The 16,227-nt window shown below is 42.3% G+C and overlaps 1 protein-coding gene across 4 annotated transcripts in view; it reads left to right on the forward strand.

Moving 5' to 3' along the window:
- Positions 1-16,227, forward strand: part of LOC145347814 (cytosolic phospholipase A2-like) — a 173,788-nt gene that overhangs the window by 135,851 nt on the left and 21,710 nt on the right. For all 4 annotated transcript variants that reach the window (XM_080195701.1, XM_080195700.1, XM_080195699.1 and 1 more), the window contains one exon: positions 575-670. In XM_080195701.1, the coding sequence (XP_080051827.1) occupies positions 575-670 (96 nt within the window). The remainder of the gene's footprint in view (positions 1-574; positions 671-16,227) is intronic.

The following is a 16,227-nucleotide window of genomic DNA, read 5'->3' on the forward strand; positions in this document are numbered from 1 at the left end:
TGATATCTGAAATCAGTAAGATTATCGACAGCAAAAAATGCTGATTAAAAATATAAATCAATTGAATATTTATATCCATTCTGTATCACACAGTTTTATTTCATTAGATGCCTTATTTGGTTGTGTGAAAAATAATGGCCTCACTGATGAACATTGCTAGCTGTAATGGAACAACCAACAGGTTTGTATTTTAGAAGGTTAAGACCAAAGGGTTCCCTCCATCTGACCATCTCTAATAATCTGTGTAATATGTAATTAAGTCAAAGCCTGCTTTGGGTTCTGGTATGGAACAACGTCCACCACCTCTTCATATTCACAGGATCACAGAATTGTTACAGTGCAGAAGAAGGCCGTTCGGTCCATCATGTCTGCGCCTGCTCTCCAAATGAGCAATTTATTTAGTGTCATTCTCCCACTTTCCCTCCATCTTCAAGTAGGTTTAATATCCTTTTGAATGCCTCAGTTGAATTTGCCTCCACCATAGTCTCAGGCAACGCATTCCAGACCTTGACCACTCTTTGCCTGAAAATGTTTTATTCTTAATTTCATTTTGATCTTTTCTCCCTCTCGTTAGGCGTTTGGGGCAGTGCTTTCTCCATATTATTCAACCGAGTGCTTGGAGTTACAAGTTCCAACAATCAAGGCTCCACCACTATGGAGGAAGAGCTAGGTAATGTACCCTTCTCTCTCACTCAAAAGTTTGGATCAAATCTTCAAATCATGCAATTGTATTCCTATCCAGACATATGCCTGAGGGGAAAACCCCTCCAAATATTGACACATTTACTTGCCTTCTATGTTTCAAAAATTACATTTCTATTTGTCTAAATTGAATGTTGATAGATGCATTACACTATATTACTGTTTAATATAATTCACAAGGATATATTGGGCTTTCTCACTTTTTACGTTTTGGTATTATTCCAGTTAACTTAGGGAAAGAAACAGTTAAACTTCTGTACTTTCACTAGACATTGTGACATTTATACATTCTGATGTGGGGCAAAATCATTAAGGTTTTGCAGATGTTTCCATTGAGGTAACTTTATTATAATGAGGATCAGGATAAAGTTATTTTGAATTCCATTCCTTGTTGATGTTATATTCATTCATATGTGCTTTACCTGAGGGCAGGTTCTTGGCTCATTGTCTGCTGATTCTTCTTCCTGAGCTGTTTTCCTGTCATTTTTTTTCGTCAGTGGCAGTTTACCATTGCCTTCCATTCTCAGGCATAAGATAAGGAGTCAGGTTCTAAATCTACCTCAGTAGATGCGACTGGAATCAAGCCTGCGCTGTTGGTGCTATTCTGAAGCACACACTAGCCATTAAACTAACTCCCCTACCCCCCTCCACCTCCCCCCAGTGTTCTATTAATGTCATAAAGTGTTATCAATGATTCTTGTTGAACTGAAATAAGGAAAATAGTATGTTCTTCTGGCTAATGAGAGGAAGTTGAAATGAGCCGCATGCTGTAATAAAACAGAAAAAGTTCTGGAAACCTCAGCAGGTCTGGCAACATTTTTGGAGAGAAGCAGAGATTGTGTTCTGATGCATGTGACTCTTCAGAGCTAAAGAGAAGGAGAAATGTAAGGAATTTTTATGATGCTTTAAGAGGGGGTGGAGTAAAATAGACGGTCAGGGATAAGTTGCTAATGTATGACTATTTAATTGCAGGAGAGAAAAGAGAAAATGATTAACTAAATAGCTATTAATTAATTAACAATAATGGTGAGTGCTGAATCTCACCATTATTCTTAAACACAAAATTTGGATGTTACTGTAAAGGAACTGACACTAAATTGACTTGTTAAGGAAAAATGTCCTGAGATCTGATGACAGACCACGATGTGGCACAGTGATTAGCACTGCTGCCTCACAGCCCCAGAGACCCCAGTCCAATTCCCAGCTTGGGTCGCTGTCTATGTGGAGTTTGCACATCTCCCTGTGTCTGCATGGGTTTCCTCTGGGTTCCTCCCACTTTCCAAAGATGTGCAGGTTAGGTGGATTGACCATGTCAAATTGTCATTTAGTGTCAGGCAGACCAGCTAGAATACATGCAAGGAAGGGGTTGTGGGGATAGGCCCTGGGTGGGATTGTGATCGGTATCGACTCGATGGGCCAAATGACCCCCTACAGCACTGTAGGATTCTTATACCCTTAAGGAGACCAGTGACCTCATGGACTCCTTGGAATCAGTTTGTGGACCCACTGGAGTCTGTGGTTTCTGATACAGAAACCCTTTCTTTTGTTTCCTCTTTTAAAAAGTAGAACCGGATACTTTGGTTATGGAAATCAGCCAGTTGACTTCACTCATTTTAGTTGTGTTTAGTTCTCCAGGATGTTATAAAAGCGTCAGATCTTTCATTTGTAAGACAAATAATTCCATCTCACAAAACTTCCAAACTGCTTCACATATAGTGTCATGTGTTTGAAATGCTTTAACTATGCAGGCGACACTGTGCTATTTCCAGTTTCTCCTCAGTCTCCAGTCTGGAGGCTAATAAAGAGTGACGCACATTGTTTATCTGTATCAGACAGCACTCATTAATTTATGACATCAATTTATAGAGAGTTTCCTGTGTGTGAAGTCCAGTTTTATCACGTTAGTATGTGAAATTACAGTATCCTCCAGTGAGGAAGCGTCTGAACACTCAAAATTTAAACTGCATTTGAATAATTTTATAACCTTTCCATTTACAATGAAGTAACATTGCATTGTTACATTTCAGAGTGAGTTAGTTGGCTTGCCCTACATGATGTTGAATTCTCTAAAAGCTTCAGTTTCAATCAGGAGACTATGTTGAGTTAGGCCATAACAACTAGAGATCGTGAAAGGAGTGCTGGACAAATGCAAAACGTTTTGAAGTCTGTCTTTATTCATACGTTGGAAAGGTTGGGTTACTCTTCAGTTTCTCTTCAGTGGAATGAGAAGAAAGGTCAGCCAAGGCTCCTACTCTGTGTCCTATCGATGATTTCTGTTGAAAACTGTAGATTATGTAGTGGTCAGAGGAAGACAATCAACAGAGTAGCCAAAAGTTAAAAGAGGTCAGAATAGTGTGGGATACAATTCTATTTTTTGAATTTTTTGGGGTTGCTTTTCAACATATCTTATGGGCTTATCAAATTAGGTATTTCTTTTTCCCTTCATCATTTGATTTCACATGGTTAGCAAAAAATTCTTCTCTTTGTTTAGTTTTAGTTCTTTTTGTGTGTGTGACTTACTAGCAGAAGGTCGTTTAACACAGTTTTTTATATCTATCATGCTGCTCTCCCTATTTCATCCCCACCGTGAGTCATGTTTCTGATATTTTTTCCCCTTACCGTTGAAAGTCCCACCCTGATAATTCTGCTCCTGATGATTTATTATCTGATTCATGAAAAAGATCCATTCGCTGATGAAGCAGAGTAAATAGAATCTATTTTCTTGAAACAAATTCTCTCTCCTTTAAACGGCAAAACTCACTGTCAATTGTCACACTAACACTTAGCTGGGGAGATTTCTTTCTGAAGTGGAATTGTTAGAGTGTCTTGCTGAAGGCCAGCTGGGAGTGTGAAGCTCAGAGAAATCTAAACCGAGGTTCAGCCAAGCTAAAATGTGCCAAGGAGTCCAAATTAGCATTAAAAACATGAAATACTAGCATGTATTAATAGGCAATTTTATGAAACAGCAGATATGCTAATTACTTTTATTTTGTGAAACAAATATTAAATCTGAATCTACTTGAAACTGGCACCAAATGAAGGAGAACACTTGGCGTCCAGCAATGATGGTGTCATCGAGCAGAGTGAGTTGCCAGTTATATTGAAATATTCTCACAGGCAGCAAAGCAGGAAGTAAAATGCAATGAACTTTTCACTTTTCAGTTCAGTGTTTACAGAAAGTGAAATAAATGTTTGGAACAAACAAATGGAATCACTGTAGAAACTGACATTTCATCAACAATTTTTAAATAATTATCTTAATTATTTTAATCATAATGGTGAATTATATTTTACTAAGATAAAATTAGTTTATTATGGGCAGTGGGTATGTTTGGCAGTAATTGTGGACTTGGTATACCTTTAAAAACCCAGCCACACCTCATTCCATAAGTCGTAAGTTTTTTGAGCGACAATGCCATCAGTTTACTATTGTCACGAGTACAAAATCCCTGTTAATAAATTGCTCTTCGATCTCATGATGAGTATAACCAAGTACGTAATGAAATGCTAATGGTTTGCAGAAGAGAGTCAATGGGTACACTGGGTAAGGGGCACCAGATCACCTCTGCAGATCTCCTCTTAACTACTGAGAATAGCCTGCAATCAGTCATTCAGTGGTCTGGCTCACATATCTATTGTCACTAACCAAAAACCAATACAGGAACTGACAGTATAGATCTGGTCAGCTAGCACATCTCACTGTACATTCTCTCTAGGCAATGCCTAACTACAGATTTGTTATTCCACTGTGACTCAGTTAGCTGCTACGCATCAGTCAATAGCTCCATTTTCCCTGTGCTCTTTAATGACCCCCTTAGTGTCGATCCAGATCTTCCTTCCTTTTGTCCCTCAGGAAAGTCATAATGGCTAATAAACCTTAAGCAATCCAAAGTTAATTAATCTGGAGATATATTGGCTGCTTCTGTACCTGCTCCGCTGTCCAACAGTCAGGTTTAGTTGGTGATTACAAAAAGGAACTGAAATGAAGTAATACTTAAAATACTGAAATGATGAAATGTCAGCACAAATTCAGGCAGATTTATGTTTGTATATGTTTGGGTTTGGTTTCTAAAGTATCAACTTCCCTGATTAATGTTTGCTTGCATCTTGCGTCATTCTGCACTGTGAAATAGTCCAATTGCTTGTTATTTTTACTCTATTTGTCTAAAGTGCGAGCATAGGGGCTGAAAGCAGCCCATTGGCCTTGCAACACCAAAGAAATTGATTTCAGATTTCAAGATGAGATGCGGTCTCTAATCAAAGAATGACCTTTCAATTTAAATGAAACATAGTTGGTTACATTTGTTTGAATGATGTAACTTGCAAGTGGGTGCAGCAGTCTTTGAAGTAAAGCAGACCTAGAGAGCAGCAACGGCACTATTCAAACTGCATGCAGTCAGGTGCCTGTTACAAATTCTGAGTTCTGCCCTCAAAACGGTTTCATTGCCAGTTTCTCCCTTGCGTGGATCTGATGTCCTCGATAATCAGCAACATACTGGTGATGCCCAAGTTCTAACCCAATGATAGCAGAACTAATGAGACTTTAATGGTGAACCTCCTGTCATACAAACTGGATAGACCGCAATCATCTGAGAGCTATACTGATTGGCATCTTAATGAGATGGAGGAAAACTTAAATTACAAATCTGATTTATTTTCTAGTTGTTAACTAAGCAAGCAGAATAAAATTCAGTGTTAATCTTGTACAATTGACTTAATTCATATAGTTCTAAATAGCATGAAATAACAGCAAATCTAGTCATACTATTATGTTAGGGAGCTAAGTATTCTAACCAATTATCAGTTCCTGATCAGCTTCTTCTTGAAGGGCACTTCCTCCTCTACACATAAGTTCGTAAGATACAGGAGCAGAATTAGGCCATTCAGCCCATCGAGTCCGCTTCCCCATTCGATCATGGCTGATGTGCTCCTCGTCCCTATTTTCCTGCCTTCTCCCCATAACCCATCAATCCATTACCTATTAAAAATCTGTCCCAGAATCCACCGCAGTTTGGGGTAATGAATTCCACAGATTCACAACACTTTGGGAGAGAAAGTTTCTCCTCAACTCTGTTTTAAATTTGCTATCCCTCATCCCAAGTCTATGACCTCTTGTCCTCGAGTGTCCCACAAGAGGAAGCATCCGCACCACGTCTACTTTATCCATACCTTTTATCATTTTATGTACCTCAATTTGATCTCCTCTCATTCTTCTAAATTACAGGAAGTATAGGCCCAAACTGTTCCATCTCTCTTCATACAACAAACCCTTCATCTCTGGAATCAATCTAGTGAACCTCCTCTGAACTGCCTCCAATGCCATTACATCTTTCTTCAAATAAGGGGACCAAAACTGTACACAATACTTCAGGTGCTGCCTCACCAATGCCTTGTATAGTTGCAACAATACGTCCTTACCTTTATATTCTATCCCTTCAGCTATAAATGCCAACATTTCATTTGCTTTCTATATTATTTGCTGTACCTGCAAGCTAGTTTTCTGTGACTCATGAATGAGGACACCCAGATCCCTCTGCACCGAAGCACCCTGAAGTCTCTTCCCATTTAGATAATAAGTCACCTTCCCATTTTTGTGATAAAAATGCATGATCTCACACTTATGCACATTGAACTCCATCTACCACATTTTGGCCCACTCTCCTAAACCTATCTATATCCATTTGTTCTTCTTTCCTCATTGCAACTTACTGTTCTTGTGTCACCTGCAAATTTGGCTATAGTGCCTTCTATCCAAGTCGTTAATATAGATTGTAAATAGCTGGGGCCCAAGGACTGAACCCTGTGGCACTCCATTAGTTACCATTTGCTATCCAGAAAAAAAAATTATCCCTCTCTGTCTTCTGTCCATCAGTCAGTCACCTATCCAAGCTAATACATTACCCCTAATCCCATATGATCTAACCATGTGAATTAACCTTTTGTGTGGCACCTTATCAGATATCTTCCAGAAGCCCAGATATACCATATCTACAGGATCTCCATTATCCACTTTGTGTGTTACATCCTCGAAGAACTCTATCAAATTAGTCAAACATAATTTGCCCTTTATAAAATCATGCTGACTCTGATGGATAGTGTTTTGACTTTCTCACTGTCCTGATATTGCTTCCTTGATAATTGATTCTAACATTTTCCTAACGACAGATGTTAAACTAACTGGTCTGTAATTTTCCACATTTTGCCTCCCTCCCTTTTTGAATAAGGGTGTTACATTAGCATTTTCCAATCCACTGGAACTTTTCCCGTGTCCAGGGAATTTTGGAATATTAAATTCAATGTATCCATCATCTCTGCTGCCACTTCCTTTAATACCCTCAGATCTAGGCCATCAGGCCTAGGGGACTTAACTGCCCTCACTCCCAATAGTTTGCTGAGTATCTTTTCCCTATCAATGTTGATTGTCTATTACCCCTGACTTGCCTGTTCTTATAGGAATGGTACTAGTGTCCTCCAACATGAAAACTGAGGCAAAGTATTGATTTAGCATCTCTGCCATTTCAGTGTTCCCCACTATTAACTCTGCAGTTTCATCTTCCAAAGGACCAACATTCACCCCAGCAACTCTCTCCCCTTTTATATACCTATAGAAGTTTTTGCTATCCTTCTTGATATTTTGAGCTAGTTTTCTTTCATAATTTACCTTAGCTCTTTTTTTTAGTATCCCTTTGTTTATGTTTGAAAGTTTCTCAATCTTCCAGCCTGCCACTGATCTTTACAATATGATATACTTTAGTTTTTGTCTTTATATTGTCCTTGACCTCTTTGTTTCACCATGGATTTTTTTTTTACTCCTCTTACCATCTTTATTCCTCACTGGGATATACTTTAGTTGAGGATTTGAGAATCTCCTGAAACAACAACCACTGCTCATCTGTTGTCTTACCTTTTAGCCTCCCTGCCCACTCTAGTTGGGCCAAATCGGTCCCCATGCCTATGTAATTTCCTTTGTTTAATTCCAGGACGCTACTATGGGACTCCACTTTCTCGCTCCCAAACTCAATCATTCTATGGTCACTATGGGTAGCAAATGTGGTACCGCTGTTTAAAAAAGGTAGTAGGGACAACCCTGGAAATTATAGACCGGTGAGTTTGACATCGGTGGTAGGGAAATTAATGGAAAAAATACTTAGGGGTAGGATGTATGAGCATTTGGAGCGTTGCGATCTGATTAGGGATACACAACATGGCTTTGTTAGAGGGAGGTCTTGCCTTACGAATCTGGTGGAATTCTTTGAGGAGGTGACAAGAACGGTTGAGGATGGGAGAGCCGTTGATGTCATCTATATGGATTTCAGTAAGGCGTTTGACAAAGTCCCTCATGGTAGGCTGGTAGAAAAGGTTAAGGCGCATGGGATACGAGGTCAGGTAGCTAGGTGGATTGAGAACTGGCTGGGCATTAGGAGACAGAGGGTAGTTGTGGAGGGGACCTTTTCGGGCTGGAGGCCAGTGACCAGTGGTGTGCCGCAGGGCTCAGTACTGGGACCTCTCCTCTTTGTAGTATACATAAATGACTTGGAAGAGAGAGTAGGTGGTGTGATCAGCAAGTTTGCGGATGACATCAAGATGGCAGGGTTGGCGGGTACTGAAGTGGAATGTCAGGTGATACAACAGGATATAGATAGGTTGGTGCATTGGGCAGATAGGTGGCAGATGGAATTTAATCCTGACAAATGCGAGGTGATGCATTTTGGAAGGAATAATGCAGAGAGGAGCTATGTGATAAAAGGTAGACCGATTAGGAGTATAGAGATACAGAGGGACCTGGGAGTGCAGGTTCACAAATCCATGAAGGTTGCGACACAAGTGGAGAAGGTTGTTAGGAAGGCTTACGGAATGCTAGCCTTTATAGGAAGGGGTATAAGAGTATAAAAGCTGCCGTCTAATGCTTCAGTTGTATAGAACGTTGGTTAGACCGCATTTGGAGTACTGCGTCCAGTTCTGGTCACCTTACTACCGGAAGGACGTGGAGGCTCTGGAAAGGGTGCAGAGGAGGTTTACCAGGATGTTGCCTGGCATGGAGGGGCTGGGTTACGAGGAAAGGTTGGAGAAACTGGGACTTTTCTCCTTGGAAAGACGGAGGTTGAGGGGGGACATGATAGAGGTATAAAAGATACTGAAGGGAATAGATAGAGTCGATAGTGAGAGACTGCTCCCTAGACTGGGTACAAATACGAGAGGTCATGATTTAAGGGTGAGAGGGGAGAGGTATAATTTGGATGTGAGAGGAAGGTTCTTTACGCAGAGAGTTGTGGGGGTATGGAACGCGCTACTGAGTAGGGTGGTGGAGGCAGGAACGTTGGACTCGTTTAAGGTTCAGTTAGACAGACACATGAGTGAAACAAGGATGGAGGGTTATAGTAGGGGCTATTAAATAAGGTCAGAACCTCGGGAGACACCGGAAATGCAGACTTGTAAGTTAACGTTTTTGTCTTTTTATTCTGCAGGTGGAGGTCCACCTTGTTGTCAAACGAGGGGCATGCACACAGTGGGTCGTGCGTGGCTGCTCTTGGAGGTTCCGGGAGTGGCCTAGTACTTCGTGTCGGTGTGTGTGCTTAATCCTGGACCGGTAGACGGGCGCCGCAACAGCTCAGTGACTAGCACTGCTAGCTGTGCAGATACATGGATTTGGGCCTGTGTCTGTGGGAGTTTGTGCATTCTCCCTGTGGTTGCGTGGGTTTCCTCCGGGCACTCCGGTTTCCTCCCACACCCCCAAAGATGTGCTCTTAGGCTAATTGGTTTACCAAATTGACACTATTCTCCCCTGAATCTGGCTAAGTTAGGGGTTCATAAGAACATAAGAACATAAGAAATAGGAGCAGGAGTAGGCCATCTAGCTCTTCGAGCCTGCCCTGCCATTCAATAAGATCATGGCTGATCTGTCATGGCTCAGTTCCACATTCCCGCCCTCTCCCCATAACCCTTAATCCCCTCTCTTATCAAAAACCCATCAACACGCGTCTTAAAAATATTTAGCGAGGTAGTCTCCACCACTTCAACGGGCAGAGAATTCCAGAGATTCACCACCCTTTGAGTGAAGAAGTTCCTCCTCAACTCCGTTCTAAACCGCCCCCCCCTTTATCTTGAGGCTGTGCCCCCTAGTCCTACTGTCCTTTCTGAGCGGGAAGAGTCTCTCCACCTCTATCCTATCCATCCCATTCATCATCTTATACGTCTCAATGAGATCTCCCCTCATTCTTCTAAACTCTAACGAGTACAAGCCTAGTTTATTCAGCCTCTCCTCATAGCTCAACCCCCTCAACTCCGGCATCAGCCTAGTAAACCTCCTCTGCACTCCCTCCAAGGCCAAAATATCCTTGCGTAAGTACGGCACCCAAAACTGCACACAGTACTCCAGCTGCGGCCTCACCAATGCCCTATACAGCCGCAGCAAGACCTCCCTACTTTTATATTCAATCCCCCTCGCTATGAAGGCCAGCATCCCATTCACCTTCCTGACCACCTGCTGCACCTGCAGGCTGGGTTTTTGCGACTCATGCACAAGGACCCCGAGGTCCCTCTGCACCGTCGCCTGCTGCAGTTTTTCGCCACGTAAGTGATAATCCTTCCTACCATTATTCCTACCAAAGTGGACCACCTCACACTTGCCAACATTAAATTCCATTTGCCATTTCCTGGCCCATTCGCCCAGCCTATCTAGATCCTTCTGTAGACTCTCCACACCCTCCGCACAATTTGCCTTTCCTCCAATCTTGGTGTCATCAGCAAATTTCGACACCCTATTCGTAGACATTCGTAGACATGCAGGGTAGAATAGGTGTAGGGTGATGCGGCGGCGCGGGCTCGTTGGGCCGAAGGGCCTGTTTCCCGTGCTGGGTTGTTCTTTGTTCTTTGTTCTTTGTACTCCCTAGAGGATCCTTAACTGTGAGGTCATCAAATAATTCCCCCTCGTTACACAATACGAAATCCAGAGTAGCCTGCTCCCTAATTGGTTCCACAACATACTGTTCCAAGAAACAGCCTCTAATACATTCAATTAATTCTGCCTCCTCTTGCCAATTTGATGCTTCCAATCAGTGTGCATATTAAAATCACCCATGCAGACCATTACTTCTGGAAATGTTAGGGGACTGTTTGGTGTATGAGGGGGGAATAGGTTTAAGGTGCAAGGTTGAAAGGAGATGTACAAGGCAAGTTTTTTACACAGAGCATGGTGGGTGCCTGGAACTCCCTGCCGGCGGAGGTAGTGGAAGTGGATACGATAGTGATTTTAAAGAGGTGTCTTGACAAATACGTAAATAGGATGGGAATAAAGAGATATGGTCCCCGGAATGATAAGGGGTTTAGTTCAGTTGGGCAGCATGGACTGTGCAGGCTTGGAGGGCCAAAAAGCCTGTTCCTGTGCTATAATTTTCTTTGATTATTGCTGTACCTTTCTTGCATCTTTTAAAACTGAACTAAACCATTCATTCCTATCTTTGTTGAACAGGAGTCAGCAGTTCAACCTGTAACTCCCAGCTTTCCCTGTTCAAAGGTTAGCTAATATGGATATTATTATCTGGGTGTAGTCTCTAGAGCCTAACTCATTATTCTTTTGGGCAGTTTATGGCATTAATCCAGCATTTCTGTGGATCCTTTATCGAAGTTGTGGCAGATGATCAAGAGAGCCCTTGCTGAAATTCATCAAAGTTGTCTGATGAAGACTGGGAAATGAACCCTACAGATTTTTTTCTACCAGGCCCCACAAGAAAGCTGTAGATCTAACCTCCTGAGGGCTCGCGAAAAACCCTCCTGACCCCCTCCCTTGTGTCTTTCTTTGGTACCAGCAACTATTCCCTGGTACTGACAGTCACGGCCTGCCTGAAATGCCAATGACACCACATGCAGATGAGGATTAAGTTCCTGCTGAGGAAGAGGTTTATTGTGGTTTGGTACTTGCTGCTTCAGGGTGGAGATGAGGGTGAGGGACGAGGGGCAGCACAGGATGGAACAGCATGGAGTAGTGAAGCACGGCATAATGTATTGAGGGGAGGTTGGATTACATGGGAGCTGTGGAATTGGGGATGGAATAGGAAGAAGGGGGTGAAATGGATGTGTGATGGGGATGATAATGAAAGGAATGGGATGGGGTTTAGCATGGGAAGGATCAATTGGGATGGGATGGAGATTTAAAGGAGAACAGTTGCAGTAAACACCCTTATTGCACCACCAATGCCTTGTAGGTCATTAGTTTTAAGCGGGAATTTAATCCAAGCGATGAATTATTCTGAGCTGTGCATCATCTCCTTTGGAGAAGGTCTGGCAGTATTATGTGTAATCAGACACTTGTGTGGTCAGGAGTCAGCTGCTGGTACAGCAGTGAGGGAGCTGAGCCACAGGTGAGTTTATGCAACCTCTGCTCATAGTTTAATCTTTTCAAGGACTGATATTAATCTGGTGACTCCCCTCCAAGGTCAATACCTTTCTTTTGATGTATGTTGCCCGCAATTGCAAACAGCTGGGGCATGATCAAACCCTGCCATTAGATCAATATTCCATTAGCCATTTGGATTATTTTTTGAAAATGTGCTGTGGGGAATGGAGAAAGAAATACGTTGGGCATCTTCAGAGATGTAAGGGACATTTCTGCTAGTTTAGACAGGATCTTGCTAAGCCCAGTCAGACATGATCATTCCAAACTGAAAAGAAGCCAAATTTTGGACAAGCCTGAAACAAATACTGTAGAGACATCATTTTAAGTGAACCAGCCTGTGTGCTCCCAGAGACCCTGCCTGAGGAGTCATTGAAATGTTCCCAAAATCTGACTGAACCTCAATAAATTTTCATGACATTTTGTTTTGTGGAGAATTTCAATCTGAAATGATGAGCTAATTTTGTGTTTGAAAGCTCAACGTCTATGTTAACACTTAAAAGTTACATTTCACTTTGAAAATGTGACCCAAATAAAGTCTGAGTGTGTGGTTTAATTTGTGATGTTGGTTTTGAGATCAAGGATATTACTTTAGTCCTGTGTTCAAAACAACATTGTGTTCACCGCTACTAAAGCAGTCCACCAGTCTCCCTGGGATAAAGTTGTACTATAAGTCACCAGATGCCCAGTGCCATGAATGGTAGGAATACAGTGCCTCTTGTTATTTTTGCCCTGGCCCCATGAAGATTGCTGGCTTGTATGGACCTCGGTGTAAGCTGTGTTCGCAGTATGACGACGGCAAACTTGCAGTTGCAGCATTCACACAAGATTGCTGACAGTCTAATGGAAACACTTTTGAGGTAAATGGTGAACTTAGTACCAAGCAAATGGATTTATAACCTGTTGGAAGTTACCTGTAAAAGAAATATAGAACGGGAAGTTACATTGCTGTCGTCTGAAATGGTGTGAATGTATAAAGCGAGGGCTGAGAATGAGTTGAGGATAGATAGGCCAGTGCTGTTTTGCTTAATGACAGCAAATGAAATTCATTCCTAGAATTCTCCAATTGCTTGTTTTAAGAAGGCGGTTGGTAAATGTTGGAAATATTGGTGTGACTCAAAAAAGCAGTGTTGCAATCTCTCTAATCATGAGAAACAATCTGATTCAAACAGGAAGTTTGTCAATGTAAATCTGATTTGAACATCAATGCAAATAACTGATGCACCAAGCATGAATCAGCTCTATTCTGTCTGAAGAGAAAATGCTTGTCAGTTTCTGTGTTGTTTGCTCATTTCTTCTAGCCTACGGTGCTGCTGTTGGGTATGTTCTGACATCCTGGGGGTGTTTTGTGGTGTGTTAGCTGCTTCCTCCTGACGTGCACTCTTTCCTATGTAATTTATATTACTGATCATACGAAGCAGTGCACTGAATCATAACCAAACACAGTAGTCATATGTTTCGATTTGAGGAGTTCTGTTTTGATTTTGCAAACCGCAGAATTTCAGTTTGTCATTGTGCAGAAAGGGGTATAAAGCACCTTCCGATTTCAAGCATCTGGCGGAGTGCTCCTGGGTTGGGTAGATGGGATTAGATACAAAGTAGAGCTCACTTTTGATCTGCCCAACAATATGCCTCAACCCCACATAGCATGACACAACAACGATGCAGTCATTTTCTCCCACAGAGTAAAAATGAACACTATTTTATATTTTTGTTAGCTTAGACCACCGAAAACATGAAAAGGATTTGATTCCAAGAATGCAAGCTGCATTTTTCTGGAATTAAAAAGGAATCTGGTCAGTTCAGTGAATTGATTCTGCATCTTTCCATGTAATTGAAACTAGCTTTAGCAGCACTGAATCACAAACCTCATTTGTAACCTGCTTCAAATTAAGTTGTGTGACTTTCGACAGAAATAATTTTCGTGCTGCAGCCTATATCTGATCAAATCGAACTCTCTGGTTTTGACCAATCTCAAGCGAGTGGATTTGTCTGTGACACAGAAGGCCCAATTTTATCATTGCGTTGCAGCCGTTTTTGGATGCAAATACTTGGTAAAGTTGGGTGTGAGGCAAATAGTGCGACCCGTTCCTGCCTCCATGCCGATTCCCCCTTTATCAAGGCCCAAAAATGGCCACGATCAGGACTGCACCTGAAACAGGCATTTGCGTGCATTTAAATTGACTAAATAGGCCCAACTTTACCAGCACTTCCCCCCCCCCCCCCCCCACCCTTACCACCATGTTCGCCTATCCAGAATTGGCACAAAACAACAGACATGCTCCATGTAAGTCCGATTCGGGTGCTTCAGTTAGTGAGGAGGTGAGTGCTGAGCATCCAAAGGCTTTCTGCTTGAGATCGATGAGGGGTGCGTTGAGGATGGGGGCAGAAAGGGGGAGGTGTTTGCTGTCACACTGCCAGAGATCAGTGGTGGGGGTGGGGTGGGATCCGTTGCCAATCTGCCTGAGATCAGTGAGGGGGAAGAGGTCCTTTGCCACTCTACCTGAGATCAGTGGGGGATGAGGGAAGAGGGGTCTGCTATTACTCTGCTTAAGATCAGGGATATAGCAGAGGAGCAGCATTCTATTATATTTTTTTCTGTGCATGCGCAGTTGGAGGTGCTGATCGAAGCTGCAGGGTTCTGGGTGCATTGAGCTCTGCCCACAGGCTTGTGCAGCATGATTCAGAATCGCTGATATTTTTTCATATGGGGCTGCCTCAGAATGGGTCTAAAAGTCAGATCTGAAGCACTCCCAGTTTCAAGTCAGCCCAGCACTTAGAATCATAATGGTAAAATAGGGCCCATAGACAACAGAGACAGGTCCAAACTGAAGCTACAATTCTTAATCTTGCTAAACAATCCTGTTTCTCAGAACAGAAGAAGTAAGAGCAGGAGTGCAATGTGTGACCCCTCGAGCCTCCTCCATCATTCAATATGGTCATGGCTGCCTTGACTCCATTCTGTCTGCTCTCCATATTCCTTAATCCCCAAGAGACCCAAATTCTGTTCATCTCAGCCTTAAATATATTCAACACCCCTGAAAAATGTCTTCTCATCTCAGTCAGTCCTAAATTATTGGTACCTTATCATGAGACTCTGCCCCTGTGTGGCACCATTATGCTAATTGCAACTTCTAATCTGCATGCCAGAAATATCTTATTTCTCCCCCATTTTTCTTCAAGGTGTGAATCATGCTGGAGTAAGATTTAAAGGACTATCATCAGCCTCTCGCCCAAGTGACCGTTCTTAATGTGTGATTCTAGGATCAAACACTATCTGTTTGTGAGCTTCATACATGTCTGCTTCCTAGCAGGATTCCCAATTGGGAATAGACCCTGCCTGACCTCCCCCAAGTCCAGGTTACTGTAGGTACCACAGCAGAAATCAATTAACCTGCAGTAGATCGGGGATGAAACCTGCAAGAAGTTGCACACTCACCAGGGCCCCTGATGGGGTCCACTGACAGATGGCGCTGGGGGTATCCAGTAACATTCCCAGGCGATTGACTCTCTGAATCCCAGCTTTGTTGGTATCCCACAGCTGAGCACATGGAACAAAAAATCCACTAAGGTCTGAGCTGAAGGGTTGGATACAAATGGCTCCAGGGTAACAGAATGAGTGCCACTGCTGGAATCCCATCCTACGATTCAAATATTCAACAAAAGCTGCTGATGCTTTGATCTTAAATGTTTTATCCCTTCCAGTGAGTTGCTTTTTTGTATTGATGTACCAGATAAAGAATCTCCTCTGGAACAACTAAATGGACTTTGTCCAGATATTTTTGTAAAGTGTATCTTATTTCCTCCAATATTTTCCTGTAGTCCTTAATTATTGTCTTCACTTTTATTTTATCTCGGTCACTTTTATGGTAGGCAAGTTTCTTGTAGCTGATTCTCTCCACGTGACTGACTCTCCATTCTGATCCCTGGAGACATGCTACCCACCACCTGCAGAATCAGCATCTGACCATTTTCTCAATTAACTCCCACCCATAAAAGGTTTCAACCTTAATTTGCGTTTCAGAATTGCCTCTCCTGATCTCTCGGCTATCTGACAGGAGTCCACTTTTCCAACCACTTGTACCAACTTGCTTCTCCAAGTCCTGATCCGCCCACACACGTCAAGAAATGGACCT

This window comes from Carcharhinus amblyrhynchos, chromosome 9 (genome assembly GCF_965287045.1).
Source record: "Carcharhinus amblyrhynchos chromosome 9, sCarAmb.v2.hapA, whole genome shotgun sequence".
Lineage (NCBI taxonomy): Eukaryota > Metazoa > Chordata > Chondrichthyes > Carcharhiniformes > Carcharhinidae > Carcharhinus > Carcharhinus amblyrhynchos.